Source organism: Micromys minutus (assembly GCF_963924665.1).
Source record: "Micromys minutus genome assembly, chromosome: 1".
In the NCBI taxonomy this organism is placed as follows: Eukaryota; Metazoa; Chordata; class Mammalia; order Rodentia; family Muridae; genus Micromys; species Micromys minutus.
Window position 1 is genome coordinate 27,992,881 of NC_137969.1, and position 18,286 is coordinate 28,011,166.

The 18,286-nt window shown below is 49.6% G+C and overlaps 1 protein-coding gene across 2 annotated transcripts in view; it reads left to right on the forward strand.

The window, feature by feature from the left end:
* The window catches only part of PISD (phosphatidylserine decarboxylase), a 48,436-nt gene that overhangs the window by 28,638 nt on the left and 1,512 nt on the right, over positions 1-18,286 (forward strand). The window contains exons 1-7 of one of the 2 annotated variants that reach the window (XM_080909968.1): positions 9,992-10,106; positions 13,707-13,956; positions 15,436-15,601; positions 16,804-17,040; positions 17,199-17,337; positions 17,562-17,708; positions 17,916-18,076. In XM_080909968.1, the coding sequence (XP_080766094.1) occupies positions 13,904-13,956; positions 15,436-15,601; positions 16,804-17,040; positions 17,199-17,337; positions 17,562-17,708; positions 17,916-18,076 (903 nt within the window). In that variant the 5' untranslated portion in view covers positions 9,992-10,106; positions 13,707-13,903. Of the gene's footprint in view, positions 1-9,991; positions 10,107-13,706; positions 13,957-15,435; positions 15,602-16,803; positions 17,041-17,198; positions 17,338-17,561; positions 17,709-17,915; positions 18,077-18,286 lie in introns of those variants that run through there. The other variant, XM_080909967.1, reaches the window with a different exon arrangement.

Sequence of the window (18,286 nt, forward strand, 5' to 3'; positions counted from 1 at the left end):
GAGGAACTGTCAGTGCCAGACATGAAGCTCATCACTCCGTGCTTTCCTCATCAATCTGCTGAGCTGCCTGGGATCTTGCTTCGTCGTGAGAGCTGTTCAGGGAGTCAGGGACCTGTCAGGGCTCTCACGCTATCCCAGCTAGAGCTTTCGGGCACACTGCAGAAGTGGGTGTTGGGTGGAACCTGACTTAAGTTGTAAGCGAGAAGTGAGCGCTCACACTGATGTTTTAATGTGGAGAGAGAAAGAAATTGAAATGATCCACACTGTAGTGTGAGCAGGTGGAGTGGTTCAGTACCTTTTTGTTGTTTTTGTTTTTGTCTTTTGAGGCAGGGTTTCTCTGTGTAGTCCTGGGTGTCCTGGAACTCACACTGTAGACCAGGCTCCACCTGCCTCGCTTCTGGAGTGTTGGGATTAAAGGTGAGGGACACTGCACCTGACTTGGTTGGACATCTTTTTACTGAGTACTATGGAAGAATGAGGAACTTAAGGGTATTAACTTAGACAAAAATTTGGGTTGTCTTCTTCAAAAACAAATTTTGGTTTATAATTTTAGTGGGTCTCAAAACCACCTGAACCCATGTGTAGATCCCAGGTTAAATCTTTGGCTTAGTTTGGAGGTTTATTTTAAAGTGAATGTTTTTATGCCGAGCTCTTACTGAACAGACAGGAGTTAGAGCAGCTTGAAACTGTTTCTGTGTGGATTGGAGCTGTCACTACACAAATGCCTGAGCAGAATGAACTTATGAGAGGGTGTTACCTTGACTCAGAGTGTCAGAGCTTCTAGTCTGTTTGGCTGCGCCTATTGCTTTTAGGACTCTGCAGGTGGCAGGGGTGGAAAACATGTGTCAGAGTGACAGTACTTGCTTCATGGCCAAGGCCGTTCAAGGACATGATCCATGATCAGTGTTTCCTGGTATGGCCCACCTTTCAGAGATTCAACACCACTTCTCAGCATCAGTGCAGAGCTAGGACCAAAGCACTATTACACAGTCCTGCAGGCAACATTGAGATCCAACCCTACAGGGACTGGAGAGATCACTCAGTAGTTAAGAGCACTAGTGCTCTTCTAGAGGATTGTCTTAGGGTTTCTATTCCTGCATAAAACATGACCTAGAAGTAAACTGGGGAGGAAAGGGTTTTATTCAGCTTACACTTCCACATTGCTGTTCATCACCAAAGGAAGTAAGGACTGGAACTCAAGCAGGTCAGGAAGCAGGAGCTGATGCAGAGGCCATGGAGGGATATCACTTACTGGCTTGCTTTCCATGGCTTGCTCAGCCTGCTTTCTTATAGAACCCAGGTCTACCAGCCCAGGGATGGCACCACCCACAATGCCCCCCCCCCCATTACAAGTTGAGAAAATGCCTTACAGCTGGATCTCATGGAGGCATTTCCTCAACTGAGGCTCCTTTCTCTGAGATAACTCCAGCTGTGTCAAGTTGACTCAGAACCAGCAAGGACAGCACATTTATCTTTTCTTTATATAAGTTCTGCTTCTCTAGAGAACCCTGACAAATACAGGGCTCTACCTGGCCATTGTTGTCTTTCACATGTGTCGTCCTTGCTCATGTGGGTTCAGATCAGCTCTTACTTTGTGCTACAGAGGTGTTCCAGGTTCCTCTTTGTCTCCCCAGAAGTCTGTGTGATTTCAGAGTATCAAGAGTTTACTGTTTCCTCTTCTGTATTTCTGACCTTTCCAGTGGAGAGTTGACTTTATTTCTGGAGGTTCTGGAATCCTCTAATTCCTCCGTGTCTCCTCAGTGTGATTATCTGTCCCGAATCCCATGTCTCCTCTGTGGTTGATCCTTAGGATGGCCTTGGCCGTTGATGGTGTACAGTCTCCAGCAAGAATTTCTGCTGTACTAGCTCTTCTTCCCTTTGTGCTGCCTTAGCCTGTGCCCCGAGGTCTCAGGGGAGGCTCTCTTAGTCTTTAGGGACTACGACATACCTGGCTTATAGGCCCAGAGGCAAGGGCTAACATTTCCAGAACACAACACACCTAGGTGTAAGAGAAAAGGGCCTGGCCCCAGGGACAGCCCTTGTTCTAAGTCTGCTGCTCTAAATTGATGTCCTCAATTTGACCAGGGTTGGAAACCTTTTTGTAGGAGAATATGAATACTTTTAAGTCCCCTGAGTCAAGAATGTGAGTCAGAAATTGTAACTTGTAGAGAATGAAGACTTCATCATTGTGAAACTGAACCCTCCATGGTACGGTTAAGAGAAGGTTGCTCTTCCAGCTATGAAAGGGAGAATAGCCAGAGCAGAAAGAGGAACACAGAGAGGGAAAGCTCAAGGAAGACAGAGAGAGGGCATATTGAAAATCGCAGGGTTATGAGAATGATTATCTGGGGGAGGGAAGCCTGTGAGTTGGAGTTTGGGGTGAAAGGACAAGGACTAGTGTGAACTTTGAAATGTGTAACTGGCACTTGTGACTCAGAGAGCCTGGAGTGCAGTGCTCTGGTGTTCTAAAGGCAGCACCAGTGAGAAGGGAAATGGCTCCTTTTGGTAGAGGGGAGCTAGCTTCACAGGTTCCTGAGGAGTGCTGGCCTTTACCTGCCAGAAACCCTCCTATAGTTCAGGACTGCCTTTGGAGTTTGCTTTGGACCTGAGAATCTTAACTGGTTTCAACATGGAAAATGAAAGTCTTCTCTGTTGGTCTTACAAGATCATGAAAGTAAAAGATAGGTGAAGGGACTGGACAGGAGTGGCTTTTAATCCCAGGCCGCCAGGTCTGTCTAGGGAGCTCCAGGACAGCCAGGGTTACACAGTGAGACCTTGTCTCAAAACAAAGCCAACACACATTAGGGTTCCATTCGGAGTGGTCTGAGCCAGGATAATAGGGTGACTATTAACACTTGGGCATATTGGTGACATGTGGCTAGAGTACCAGTACTCTGAAGGCTGAGGCGGAACATTGCTTGGACCCATAAGTTCAGGTTTAGTCTGGACAACAAGATCTGTCTCTAAAACAAATGCAAATCAAATTTAGTTCCATGGACACTTTTTTTTTTTTTTTTGGTAAATATATAATCCTTTGGAAACAGAACAGAGGGGTTTGGAAGGTGGCATAATCTGAAAATGGATTGCCATACAACTCTAAGACCTGCTTCAGGAATGTTAATCCCACCGGGTGAGCATAAAATCACTACCACAGTTTTGAACCAAATTTGAAGCAAGCTTTAATTAAATACTGGCCAAGATGATGTCTGGCTAGGTCCTTGAACCAAATTTGAAGCAAGCTTTAATTAAATACTGGCCAAGATGATGTCTGGCTAGGTCCATTCCTGGGTTCCCAGAAAATGGCAATGAGTTACATTTTTCAGAGGCTTCAAAAGGCAAACACACACAAGGGCGTGTATTTCCTATCAAGTCCATTCAGGGGCAAGCATATATCCAACATACTTCCTGCCTGCATACCTCTGCCCTCCATCCGATTGGGCAAGCATACATCCTGCTGTATTTCCTGCTGGTGTACTTTACCCACATGTGATCAAGCACATGCAGTGCAGTTGGGTCCAGCAGACTTGAGGGAGTGAGAACATGTCCCTTGCTATCTCTCATGAACAGTATCCTCCAGTATGTGTCCTTGGGCAAGGGGCTTACAGGTTAGAGGCATTTTTGTTTCATGGACCTTTTAAACACAGTAATTACAGACTGGCCCCTGAGTCCCCTATTGGCCAGCTATCCTAGCCTATCCAAGAGCTCTAAGCCAGTCTCAAAAATACAAGATTAGGAGACTAGAGAGATGGCTTAGTGGTTAAGAACACTTATTCTTGCAGAGAAACGAGGTGTGCTTTCCAGCATGGTTGTGAGCATGATGGCTCACAACCGTAGCTTCAGTTCCAGAGGGATAGAACAAAGTAGCCTGAGTTTCTTTGGTGGGCGCTTGCCAAAGTGTGCTGCTAAGAAGTCAAATCACACTTCACATGTAGGGCAAGAGGCTTATTGGGAGATGGGGGAGAGTGAAAGGCCAGCTTGGAGTGGGGATGGGGGGGAGGACGAATGGAGGGAGGAAGGGAGAGATCAGACAAGACAAACTAAGGGAGGGATAGAGAGGGAGGGAGATCAGAGGTGGCCAGGGCCTTTTATGCACTGCACCTGGTGTGCCTGGCAGCAGCAGATGATGTGACTGCTGCCACTAGGTCCCTGAGAGCAGGCCAGGCCAGTGGAAGTGCCTAACATCATCATTCAGCATCTGACACCATCATTCTCTGCCCTGCCTGACAGCCTGCAGTCACAAGTAAGGCAGGAAATGGGATGGGGGCAGGGGTGGAATAGAGACCTCGAGCAGCAAGTGAAGCAAGCACAACAGCAGACTCTGGGCTGTCAGGAAGCAGGCTTCACTGGGACAGCTCATGTAATGGGAAGAACAAGGCTATGTAAACCCTTGGGGAGTGAGTGTACATCGTTGGCTGGGGGTTCTGGGGATGCCTTATTTGCATAAGGATGAATTCTCAGTTCTGGTGAACCTTATAAGGGGAGAGGAAGTTTAACCTGGCTATGGGGTTTCATGACCTCGTCTGGTGAGGCAAAAGTTGGGGCACAGGTCTGCAGGTTCCTGGACACTCAGGCCCTGGACAAGGGGTAGTGATCCTAATCCTGCAAAATTCAGGAATAGATTTCTAGGATTTGGACATGGCTCAATCCCACTCTTGCTCTAGTCTGCTCCCCACAGCTCCACGGCTCCCCCAGCCCCAGAGACACCCTCTTCTGAATTCCAACTTGCATATGATATACGTATATATACATGTATACCAAACACATTAAAACAATCTAAAATAATTTTTGAGTCCCCCTCCCCCCCCTGGGTTTTCCTGTGTAGCTCTAGCTGCCCTAGAACTTGCCATGTAGACCAGGCTGGCCTGGAGCTCAGAGATCTCTCTGCCTCCTGAGTGCTGGGATTAAAAGTGTTTGCCACCATCACCGGCTAAAAATTTTTTAATCAAGATACATTGCTTCTGGGAAATAGCACTCAAACAAAATAGAAAGGAGAGGGACACTGCTATTTGTAAGGGATTGGTAGAGGCCCTCAGAGTCATGCAGGACACACCCTGAAGGTGTGTAGCAGAATAAACTCCATTTTGTTCTTAAGACACCATTCTAAGTTAAGTTGCCCTTAAAGAGGCATGGCCCCCTCCTTTGAGGGCTGAGAAAAATCGCGAGATGTCCCTGGCAGCTGCAAACTAGACACAGCAGAGTGGGCTGAGAGAACGTAAGTCTTTCCCAGGCCAAGGTGCTCCTTGTTGTGTGTCCCTCCTTGTGCTTCAACACGATGCTGTGATCTATTAGCTGGAAGACCAACATTCCTTTACCCTCTCATGAAATACCAAGGCTTCGAAACCCCCATTTGTGTTCTTTTCCTATATGAACCCCCTTCCCTTAGACCGGGGGTGCACTCCCCTTCCTGTCCCATCAGGAAGGTTGGTGGCTCAAGCTGGAGCTTGAATAAAGGCCCTCATGCGATTACATCGGGTTATGATTCCTGGTGGTCTCTTTGGGGGTTTCACAATTTTGGCACAACAACCCACACACCAAATTCTCAGCACAAAGATTTATTAGAGGGGTGAAGTGTGTGGGGACAACAAGCAGCAGGTAAGTGTTGTTCTCAGGAGAGGGTTTTTAAAGAGAAAAAGGGAGTCTGTGCTAACCTGAGTTGGTAAGTCCTGATTGAACCTATTAGCCAAATAATGAGTTTGATTGTTGGACCTTGGTGTTTTGTCTCAGGAATGAGTCAGTAACCAAATAAGGGAATAGACTGTGGGGGCTAGAAATGTAACCTAAGTATTTAGCAAGGAGAAGAAAGGTGAAAGGCAAAACTTGTTGGAGCCATGTTTGCCATGCCTGGGCCTATTAGAGCCCTTCATTATTGCTGTATAGAGACACTGTGACCAGGACAGTTCCTATAAAGGGAAGAAGCGTTTAGTTGGAGGTTTGCTTACAGCTTCAGAGGTTAGTCCATTACCATGATGGGAAGCAGACAGTAATGGTGTGGAGCAGCAGCTTAGAGCTTTACGCCCCGACCCATAGGCACCAGGCTGGCAGAGAGACAGATAGTAGGCCTAGCCTGGATTTTTGAAACCTCTAAGACCACCCCCAGCAACAGACCTCCTCCAACATAGCCATACTTCCTAAGTCTTCCAAACAGGTCATCAGTGGGGGCAAAGCGTGCGAATGGACAGATGAGCCTGTGAAGGGCCTTCTCATCCAGACCACCACAGTGGGCTGGAGACTTTCAAAGTGCTACAGCTGTATTACTTTTATTTTCAAGATGCAAGTCTCACTGGGTAGCCCAGGCTAGCTTCAAATTGATGGTCTACCTGCCTCAGTTTCCCATGTGTTTGTTTACACATGTGAACTTCCTGTGCAGTCTTTTATATTTTAATGTGCATGCTTGCATTCATGTATATATGTTTGGAGGTAGGAACAGGTGCTTTATAGGCACAGAAAAATGCAATGTAGTCAAGAGCAAACCCTCAGGTGTCAGTCTTTGGGCACCTTCTACTCTTTGAGACAAGGTCTCTCAGTGTCTTAGAACACGACCATGTAATGAGCTTACAGAGATACACCTCTCAGTCTGTTGTACCTGGGGTTGCATAGCAGCACACTTCATTTTTGTTTTTATGATTTTGTTTTGGTTTTTTGTTTTGTTTTGTTTTCCCATAGCAGGTTTTGTTTATGAGAATCCTGGGGATCGAAACTCAGGCAAGCACTTTACCAACTGAGCCATCTCTCCAGCCTTGTAAGCACTTCTGTATGGAGTACAAAAGTTAGGAAATCAGTTACTACAGGTTTATCTCCATATGCTGTATTTTATTTTTCTTTGCATTTTTTAAAAGTACATTGCACTGAATTCTTGCCTTAAAATCCTATTTTATACACCTAAGAAACGTAGGCAAGATGCTCATTTTAGGCTCAGTCTTGGGCCCTTTGTATAAACATGGTCTAAGGAGCAGTGCAAACAGCTGTGCAGAGGCCAGGCTGGGCCAGGCTGCGCTGCTCATGGACGCGCACTTAGCCCTGCCTCCTCACTTTTAGCCTCGTCCTAGAGTTTTCTTTAAGTTTGGGATACAAAATACGATTTGAGGAAATGAGGAAAATACAGATTACAGAGACCCACCTCTCAGTTTGTCATCCCTGGGGTACATTCTCCCACCGTCCAGCTCACAGAGAGGCAAGACCTGTGAAGAACCAGTCACTCCTTCCTGCCCCACACCTCAGAGTACTGCGGCCTAAGAGATGAACACACAGTGCCACCAAGCACACACCTGTGGCCGGGACTGCACATGCTTGGGCAGTTGTTGAGTGAATGTAACTTGTGTAGCCCTGTTATTATTTAGAGTCGGGCTGCTGTTGACTTCCTGCGGTTGTTAATGGGGCCATGTGTGTGTGTGCAGGAGGAGGTGCCCAGGAGGTGTTGAGAAGACAGTTGTGCATGTTTAAATGGGTACCTTGTGAACTTGGCTATGGAAAGCCTGCTTACCTGCCCAGCCTCTGAGCAGTGCATTGTTTCTCTGACACTGCTGGGCCTGTCCTCAGAGAACTGTGAGTTCTAGAGGAGGAAGGACTCTCAGGGGTCTTCTGTGAGGGACCTATAGCTCTGAGACATGCAGCTACTCTGTTAGGTGGCTCAGGCTGTGCTGCCCTGTGGTCAAACCTCCAAACCATACTCCAGCCTAACTTCTCTTCCTGCCCCCCTCAGCTGAGGTACAGCTCTACTACTGGGGGATTGCCACCCTGGCATTGGGTTGCCATTGTGTGGGAAACCTGAAGCCTATGTCGAAACATGTGCAGTTTAAAAACAAGGCCAGCCTATAATCCAATATCTTAGGAGGTTGAGGCAGGGGGATTGCCACAATTTCAACACCACTTGGGACTTAGTAAGATCCAGAACAGAAATAGGACAGGATAGCATAAAATAAAATAGGAAACAGGCCTGCCTCCTAGGCTGGTAGATGATAACTTGGAGGCTTGGGATCCTATGGGATGCTTTCTGCAGGGCTTTTCCTACCCTAAAGCAATCCATCTCTCAGTATTCACATAGCACTCTCAACTTGGAGGTGAATGCGCTGAGCCACAGGGCTTTCTAGAAGTTGTTTATAGTGAGGTTCCTAAGAAACGTTTCTGAACAAAAAATAGGAATTGGGGAAGACTCAGAGAATCTTGTGTGGAGAACACTTCATGCTTGCCTAGGCTTCCTAGTTGTACATGTGGAAAATTAACCTGCCGGTGGCTTCTTGTGCTACTCAGAGATAGCAGCCATATTTACTGTACCTCTGGACACTTGGGTAATAAGAGATGACTGTGAGCACCTGCCATCCTTGTCCCTCAACTACATTTCATCCCTGACACAGGACATTAGACAGTTTATAGGCAGGGAATGCAGGAAAGTTACCCACCTTAGGTCTAGCCTATGCTTTAGGTCTAGCCTATGCTCTACTAAGCTGCTTCTGATCCCTTGCCTTCAGTTGCTGGCAGCTAAATGGTCTTCAAGCCTGCGGAGTCTCCCATTGGCACTAGGTGGCAGTCTCAGTCAGGAAAGGCCCAGAATAGAGGGGCATGGGTATGTATCGAAAAGGGACCTCTATGTAGTGAACTAATCTTTTGGGTGGGGTTCCCCAGAAAGAAATTCACCTGTTAACTATCATTTGAAATCCTAAAAGTGTTTGCTTGCAAAAAAGACATGTGGTGCCCAGGCCCCCAGGGATCACACACAGGTCTCCTGCTTGCAAAGCAAGTGCTTTCCGAACTGAGCCACACCCCCAGACTCCAGATAATCTTCAGAGGTCAGGGACTGATCAGTACCGTCTGCTGGTTCACAGGTCCAGTGAATCAAGGCGGCTTCTGTGCATTCCGTGTCCCCAGTCTCATGGTGTGGTATGGGTGTGGAATAATATCATGGGAGTCTCACAGGATCACCCTCTATGTCTTGCCTCTGCCACAGCATAGTCCTTGAGCTTGTCACATAGTACTTGCTTGAACTTGATCCAGGTGAAGAGGACAGGTGTGTGGGCAGTGTCTAAACAATGTCAGTGAGTTTTCAGGTTTGTGACCCACCCGTCTCTAAGCCCTCTAACAGGATGTCATCTTGTTCCAATCAAGTTATTTTGGAAATGAAATTTTGTGTGGTCAGAAGGGGCTGTAGTCTAGCATGAAAAGACTAAGTCACCCAAGGCCACTCAGCTATTGCCAAGTTGGCTACACACAGACATGAATGAAATTCGTTCGATGGGATAGTGACCTGCCCCCCTCCCCCAGTTTCCATTTTTCCTCCCCCTTCCACTTTCCCTAGAAAATGTTAGGCCCTTTCATTTCCTTTTGTTAGCTGAGTGCTCTCTGGGCAGGCTCCGGGTATAGGGTGGTCTTCCCACTCAGTGTGAGGAAGAGACTTCCCACAGGGTATTTCCAGCTCCAGTGTAGGCTAGAGGTGATTCTTGTTCACCCATCCACCTTGCTTTTAGGGTTTGGGCTTTATGTGTCCTGTTCTGTTGCACTGGGGAACAGATAAGTTGGCAGGGTTAACCTTTTTACTTCATGATCAGGTGTAGGAAGAAAAGGTAAGGACTAATGTATTTTGTAGAACTTCTGGAGGGGATGCCGGAAGTAGCTTTATAATGAAGAAGATAGTCCTTAAAAGGCCTCTGCTTTTGCAGGGCTGGGCACAAGTGCTGTAGCCAGAAGCCAGCCAGAGGCTGAGGATTCAGGATCCCTGAAGTCCCAGGAAGAATCCTCTGGGGATCGCTCTGCTGGGTGTTGAGTGGGGAGCAATCAAAGTCTTTGGTCGGTTGCTGGACGCTGACAGGGTGGGGCTAGGGCCCCTGCTGGCCTCTTCCTCTTTTCTCCAGGCAGTAGCCCCTCCTCTTAAAGGGCCCGTGAGGCTTCTGGTACTTGGCTGGAGCTCAGAGGGCGTGTTAGCTTTAACAGTGTTGGTATTGCTCCTCCTGCTCCCGCCCTCAGCAGGAAACAGAGCCCCTGCCTGCTCTGAGGATAAAGCTTCAGAACCTAGTCAAAGCTGGAGGACCCGAAGACCAGAGCCCAGAAACTGGAGTGAGGCTGTTCTCGGGAGTGACTGAGCTGATAGAAGCCACAAGTGGGACCTGAGGCAGCAGGCAAGCTTTTCAGGGAGCTCTCCCCTCCCTGTCCCCGAGGCTGGGAGGTCTAGGTGGGAGTGCCTTGTAGTAGCACAGGTTGGCTCTTTCACAGCTGGGGACCTGAGGAATCCCTTTGGATGGCCTTGCTCTCCTGCCCTCCCAAATCCCCCTCCCCAGGCAGTCGGTCTGCCTGAGCTCATTTCCTCCACATCCTGTAGTTCTCTAGTCCCCAAAAGGATGGGCAGGAAGTGAGCAAGATGCTGGGAGGTGTGGGAAGTCAGGCAGGCATTGGGGGTGGCCCTGGGCTCCCAGCATGCATTTTTCCTGTGCTGCCTCAGCCTAGAAGAGGGAAGCATCCTTGTAGACTTAAACTTCGGAGGACAAGGAGTCGATAACATACTGTCTCTGCCTTGAGGCAGAAAAGTGTTTTTGGGTTTTTTTTTGGGGGGGGGGTTCTTTTCTTTTCTTTCTTTTTTTTTTTTTTTCCTGAGAAGTTGAAGAACACGTGTCTTTCTCTCACTGTACCCTCAGCTGCTGACTTGGTGACAAAGCCATCCAGCCTTCTCTTTGTTCCTTCTTCCAAGCTCATGACTTCTCAGAAGAATTGCTGGATTTGCCCAGGGAGGATCCATTTTCCTGTCTTTTATTCTGAAATCTGTCTACCTCCAGCCCAGGAATACAGAGGTAGAAGGAGTTAGCTACCTCCCTGGACACACCTGCCAGGTGTCCCTGCCGCAGGGAGCTGGGGAAGAAATGGCCAAGGACCTGTCGGGTGGGGACCTGAGTGAAAGGGAGCAGGGGATGATGCTCTGGGTGTCGGAGGGCTCTTGCTCAGGTAGGGTTTGTTGGCGTCTACTTGGTTTTCATCTCCTGCACAAACTCCAGAGCATGCCTGTACCTCCCACCCACAAACACACGTGCCCACTCAATCCCCACTCTCACACCCATACATACGGTAACTGCAGACTGAGCTGCTCCATTTTGCTGACTGCAGTTGGAATGTTCTATCCCACTGGGAACCAGGTATCCTTGCAGTGGTGGATGGGAAAGAACATAAGTATGAGCCCCGGAGCAGCATGTCCTCACAGAACCCTCCCTGTGCGCTTGTGTCGCCCCTTACTTCCTAATTCCTAGGTAGAGCTGGCTCATCCTTTAGTCTCCCCTTTAGAGTAGCCACTCTTGCCTTCTCATAGTATGTTTCCCTTGCTAGAAAGGGAGGTAAGACTTGGGGAGTCATGGGGTTTGAGGTAGGAGTTAAGGTTTTTAATGTTAGTCTAACCTTGGTTATAACCGTGTTCTGAGTTTCAAGGGAAGTAGGCAAAGGAGTTTCTCTGTTTCCAGATGAAGCAACAGGCTGAGGAGCAGCAGTGATTGGCCAAGTCCTTGACCAGCACTCAGGACTGCAGTGTCAGACATATGCTTACCATAGATCCCTCTAAGTTCTCACAAAGGGGACTGTGGCACCCACATTTGCCTGCCTCAGGGCTTCTTCTTGTCCAGGACTCACTCAGAGGCTAGAGGGAGTCCTAGGGCTTCTTCATGGGAAGGATATTGGGGGGGGGGGGCTGGGGAAGAATAGGAGCATTGCTGCTGAAATAGCTCCACTTTGGAGGTGACACGGTAGACTACTGGGACATGTCCCTGTCCTTGCAGCTCTAGACTAGACAGACAGAACTCACTCAGCCTGTTCCCAGGATGCTGTGTGGAATCTGCTTTTGATGTTTTTAGGAAATGTTGACACACAGGCATTCCAGTGTAGAAGAGAAGACTGTGATAAAAGCAAGAACACACTGCTCATCTGTGCCCTTGCTGTGGGCAAGTGCAGGCTGTGTCCTTCGATCCCTTGGACAGGTCTTAGTGCCTCTTCTAGGAAGCAGCTCCTCCCCCTAGTCCTTTGACCTGCTCTGCTGAAGGCAGGAGGAACCCAGGCTACTCTGCTCTGGTGGGCCACCCAGCTCGTCTAAAACGCCAGCCTAGAAGGGCCTGACTGGCCCCTCATAGTGCTATGGTAGAACAAAATGAGTCTTGGTTGAGAACCTATGTTAGCTGAGCTGCATTTGCAGGCTCGTGTGTTCAGAGCTGCCATAGTTAGCATCCTGTTTGGTAGGACAGTATGGAAACCTTAATGGGAAACCACATTCTTGGGGGAATGTGGTCCCCCACACTCCACAAGGTCATACTTGTTTCCTCATTAATCCTGGGTGTGAGCTCTACTCCTGTTTTAAAGCCTAGACTTTGTAGAGCCAGAAAAGAGCCTCTGAGAGCCTGATGCCAACTCACATGATGGCACATCACCCCTGAGCCCAGCTGCCTGGCCAGAATGGTGTGCGTGCACTCAGTGTAGAATGAATGGTTGGAGCACACTCACTGTTGTGGTAGATGGAAAAGTTGGCAAGAGGCTCACTTGAGCCTAAGGCAGAAGGTCCCTGAAGCCTGGCCCTGACCCTTGGATGGAATGGGGCTTCCATGTGTGCTAATCTGGTGATCTTCCATGGTGCATTTTTTGAGAGAAGTTTTGAGGATCTTTGTTGTGTGCCAGAGTAGGCCAGTCCTCCATTTCCTCAGTCACAGGGAGAAATCTGTACATACCCAGGCCTTGGTGGCCCTTTCCCTTCTCCCAGAGGCCACTAGCATACCTGGGATTCAATGGCTTTTGCAGGCAGTGCCAGGGCTGGAATTTTTGCCTCTTTGGCTGAGATGAATGTATCAGTGTCACACAAACCCTTGTTCAATAAGGGCAATATGCATGTTGCCTAGCTGATCCTTGTCTGCGTCTGTTCTTTCTCTCCTAAAGCCAGCTTTTCTTTATCTGAAAGTAGTGACTGAGGCCTGACTCCTTCCAGGACTGGGATTGAGACTGGAGAGCAGGCATATGGGCTTCTAGTAGCCCTATGAACTCTCGTCCTCCTGAGGTTTTTGAAGGCTCTGGACTGAGACAGCAGCAGTTGTGAAGAGAAATTGCTCTTCTTTCCCTATTATCTGAACAGTGGGGAGGCTGTGACCATGCAGTGGGCCCTAAAGATTGCCTTGAAATGGCCTGGCCAAGGTGCTTTTTTGAAGGGAGGCTGAAAGAGATGGCTAGGAAGATTTGGACTTCAGAGTTGGCTGCTGCCCAACCCCCAGCTAGCTTTTTCTGAAAAAGCCCAGGTGTATAGCTTGTGAAGATGCCTGGACTACCCATAGCCGGGTACTGGAGGCTTTAAGGCCAGGAGGAATTACAGTATGTTACAGTGCCTTACCTGGATGTCCTGGCTACCTGCCCCCTCTGTCATTCCTCAGATGCTACCTGAGTGGAAAATGGGTCAGGTCCTCTGAGGGACGGACCATCAGCCTAGAGCAGAAGGCTCAGATTCCCACTTTGTGCTTTCGGAACCCAGTGGCGCCTAGAAGTCGTGGCAGTGTCTGGTCACCTCTACCAGGCTGGCTGAAACAGACAGCCCCAAGGCTTTACCCACCTGCTGCCCTCCAGCAGTGCGGGGAGCAAACAGGTGACCAAACCTGAGTGTTAGTGCTGGCCCAGTGTAAGCAAGGGCTTCTGCCCTGGCAGTAAACCAGAGCAGGTGACCTGAACAGGAGGTCCAAACAGATGTGTGACTGGTACCTGTCTGTTTGCAATAGCTGTGGTCCTCTACCCTGTGCCTGTGCCACCGAGAGTGAACTGAAACTAGAAGCATTGCCACCAGCAACTGGAGCAGTGACCACACTGAAGTTCCTCTGGAGAGGGGGAAGGGGAGTAAGGAGAAAATCAAAGGCAAGTGAGTGAGCAAGCAAGCTCTCGTGGAGGCTCACAACACCCTCCTCGTGCCCTATCCAAGATGTGTCAGTCAGAGAAGCAGCCAGGACCAGAGCTCCAAGCAGCAACGAAATGGTGAGATGCTGCCCACCGAGACCTGCCTTAAATGTACCCTGGCATAATCTCAGAGGGGTCAGACATCAAGTCCAGTGGCCCCAGTGTGGAGGTGGCAGTAGAGGGTTGGCTAAAGGGGCCTGGAGAGTGTCCTCTGTTCCCTGAGTAGAAGACCCACTTCAGGTACCCATGGCTCTGGCTGGGAGGAGGGCTTGGGCGGGGGAGACAGCAGTGGCCTTCTATCCTGTGTCTTGGTCCTTAGCAAGGGCACCAAGGCCCCCTTCTCCTACCCCAGACCTGAGAAAGGATCCTTCCCCAAGCTCTTTCAGATTGGTGTCTGCTCTTTTGCAGTGATTTGGACAGGGCAGCCCACAAGAGAACACTGGTTTGTCTTTGCTTGGTCCTTGCCACCTCCTCTTGGTTTTTAAAGACATAGTGGGGCCCCGTGGACAAGGAGGGGATGCAAGACAATTGGTGTGCTGTGGTCTTAGCGCCTGGCCACTCACTAGTTCTCCGCTGCAGTCCCCTTTGTTCCTGGGTTTGCTCAGTGTCTAGGAGACAGAGGACTCGGATTCTCTTGAGCACGGCTCAGATGGCAGCCTTAGCTTGTTTAAACAAATGTGGTTTTTCAAACATCTCAGAGTGGGTGGCAGTATAGTCTCATGATGACCACTGTATGACAAAGAACTTAGTTGCATTCAGGCAGCTGAGCTTACAGTGAAAGACCTCTCTTTGCCTTTGGAAAGCTGGCTGAATAGAAGACAATGAACTTGTAAAACTAGTGGGTCCTGTGGGTCATTCGTGTGGTTCTAACAGAGCAGGGAGGTGGCTTTGGAGCTAGGTGGAGAGCCTCCTGACCCAAAACTCATAGTGGGTGAGTTTGGGAGAGACAGGTGGATGGAGCCACAGCTATGCCCTATCATTTAGCAGAAGAGGAAGCAAAAGACTGAAGAGTTTTTCAGGTGCCACAGTGGAGTAACAAAAGAGTTGGCAGTTGTCACCCAACTGTGTAGGCTCATGGCATTGGGAATCTTGTCTTTCTGGCACCTGTGAGGGCAGAATTGTCCTTGGGTCCCAACCCTCCTTAGCATGGGAATGTTGTGGATATAAGGCAGAATCTCTCACCTTCCCATTCAGGGCTCCAAGACCTTTGCAGGGGCTGCTGCTGTACTTAGTTCTCTGCCTTAGAGGCCCCTGGGAATCATTCCTGAGCTGCCCCTCTCCTGCTGCCACCCCCTCAGTCAGCTGGCAGGTGGGAGACACTGGGAAAGAAGCCCACTAGTCAGGCAGCCAGGCCCCTGACTCAACCAGTGAGTTGGAATGGAATGGAGTGGGCACTGCAGTGCCGGCTGGATGGACTCTTTGGTTCCATTGGAGAGAGAGGCAGCTTGTAGGGAGGCGGGGGAGGGAGCAGGAACAGCACTGACTGAGGGGTTTGCTCCTAAGTTTCCTTCAGACTTAGGCACTGACCCAGGCCACGTGTGGACATGTGTCCTGCAGGTTGCATTTTCCCCAGCTGGCCCTTCGGCAGAGGCTGGGCCAGCTGAGCTGCATGTCCAGACCTGCTCTGAAACTGCGCTCCTGGCCCCTGACCATCCTCTACTACCTCCTGCCCTTCAGTGCCCTCAGGCCCCTCAGCCAGGTGGGATGGAGGCCCATGAGCAGGGTAAGTGTAAATGGGCCTCTTGGCCATGGCCCTCCCTAGACAGGCCTGAAAATGAGTAGATGAGTGTGAGAAGGTTGCTTGGTTGGTGGCCCTGTGACAGTCCAGACTTCGATGGTTTTGGAAGGAACTTACATTTGTCAATCAGAAAATGATGCCATTGACTTCTACATGCAGAAGAAAACAGATGATTGTAAGAAAAATCCAAGTACGTTCTACACAAGCAGAGGACAGTTTAGGAAGGCTGCAGCCAGGCTGGGCCTGTTGGTTGGGATGCATGGTTGAGAATCTCAGGACTGCACAGGTGGGTGCCTCAGGCAGGCCCTGGCCAGCATGTACCAGGAGAGCTCTCTTGCTCTTAGCTTCTGGACAAGCTGACTCTGCTTCTAAGCCACAAAAGCCCAAGAGAGTATACCAGACACTGGAGCATAGCCTGGGGCCACTTGATGGTATTGCTCCAAGTCATGAGGCATCAGCCAGGAGACACTGATTTAGTATGGGTTAATATTTTAGTATATGTTAAAACTTGGTAAAGTTACTTCACTCCTAAGGAAATTGCTTTGAGTTTTGAAGGATCCTGTGGCCTGAAAGTGGAACTGGTGGTACCTATTTCCTGGTGCTCTGCAATAGAGGGGTAACAGAAAGTTCCTTCCTGAGAGCCCATGGGCCTGCTCAGGTATAGGTGTAACAGGGTGCTGATATAGATCTGGGAGTGAAAACACCATCCTTGCTTCCTATAAAGAGGATGTTCTGGACTATATAGGCTCTCGAGAGCCTGATACCTTCTTGAATTGTCTGGAATGTGGGCCATGAGTTGGGACAGGGGTAGCATGCTTCTTGACAGTCTTTAGGGCTTGCACCAAGGTCTATTTCTGTCCCTACCTTCCATTTGTAAGAACCAAGACTATTCAGCCCAGTTTCCACCTCTGGGACTCAGGCAACTGCTCTCTGACCTTTGTGTGAAATAGCAAAGGTGATACAGGCTACATATTTGAGTATTGGTGAACAGTCTGGTTCCTTCTGAGAAACAGCCATCTCACAAACCAGCCTGAACACTTGGGCCTTTGTGGTGGCTTCTCTAGAGTTTTTCTGTCTCTGTCTGTCTGTCTGTCTTCTCGCTCTCTCTCATGTGGGGGTGGAGGGTTGGAGTGTATGAAAACACTCAAGTCTGTGACCAACGTAGTCTCCTGCACTGTGGCCTACAGGTGTCCCTGTATAAGTCTGTGCCAACACGTTTGCTGTCACGTGCCTGTGGTCGCCTCAACCAGGTAGAACTTCCTTACTGGCTCCGAAGGCCAGTCTACAGCCTGTATATCTGGACCTTTGGGGTGAACATGACAGAGGCTGCTGTGGAGGACCTGAGCCACTACCGAAACCTCAGCGAGTTCTTCCGGCGTAAGCTGAAGCCTCAGGCACGGCCTGTCTGTGGCTTGAACTGTGTGGTAAGGCCTGGCCCTTGTCTCTGTTCTTCATTAGGAAATAAGATCATTGGCTGTCATACTCTGGGATGCTCCCTGAGTTCTTAGGTGGTAGAGTTCAGGGAGTCACTGAAGGTGAGAACTACCCCCTCCTTACCATCAAAACTCTAATTCTCCTCCAGATCAGCCCATCAGATGGCAAGATCCTCACCTTTGGGCAGGTGAAGAACTCTGAGGTGGAGCAGGTAAAGGGTGTGACCTACTCCTTGGAGTCGTTCCTAGGCCCTAGAGCCTGTACAGAGGACCTGCCTTTCCCTCCAGGTGGGTCTTTGCTTAGGTAGGGTTGGAGCTGGGGTAGACATCAAAGGCTAATAACAGAAGGCATAGGGGGCTGTGGGAATAAAGGCTGGGAAGGCTTTTGGGCAGCAGGCTGCTACAGCTACGAGTCTTCACCGAGCCTCCAGCTCAGCCACATGCAGACCATGTACAGGTGCTCACTGTGAGGTTGTCAAAGAGCCAGACCTTCTTTCTGTCCCACTCCCCAGTCTCCTCCAGCAACTCCTTCGAAAACCAGCTGGTCACCCGGGAAGGGAATGAGCTCTACCACTGTGTCATCTACCTGGCTCCAGGAGACTACCACTGCTTCCACTCCCCCACTGACTGGACTGTCTCACATCGGCGCCACTTCCCAGGTCTGCCCAGGGATGGGAGACATTAGAGGACTGGGCTCTAGGCTGGTATTGTCAAGGCCAGGAGATGACAACTTGAGGCTGGCTGGCTATAGGGGTCCTGCTTAGAATTTGGAACACTTAGCCTGTGAGTCCTGTGGCTCTTAGGCCATTTTGATGTGAACACGTCAGGCTCCAAGCAGAAAGCACCATGTTCTCTTGTCTCTTCAGGTTCCCTGATGTCGGTGAACCCTGGCATGGCCCGGTGGATCAAAGAGCTCTTCTGTCACAATGAGCGTGTGGTCCTAACTGGAGACTGGAAACATGGGTTCTTCTCACTGACAGCAGTGGGAGCCACCAACGTGGGCTCTATCCGCATCCACTTTGACCGAGTGAGCAAAGACCACAGGCCCAACCTCTTCCTTTGCTGTTCAGCCAGATCTTTGAGCTTATAAATTTTGTGGTGGAGGAGGGGGGTTCCAGCTCTTACCAGGCTTGGCTCTGCTGAGCAGCTGCTCTGTAGATACCCATGCCGGCTCAGCCTCCCTCTCCCCGTTGCCCATTCCATTCACCTGCCTGGAGACCACTGGTGAGGTGAAGGA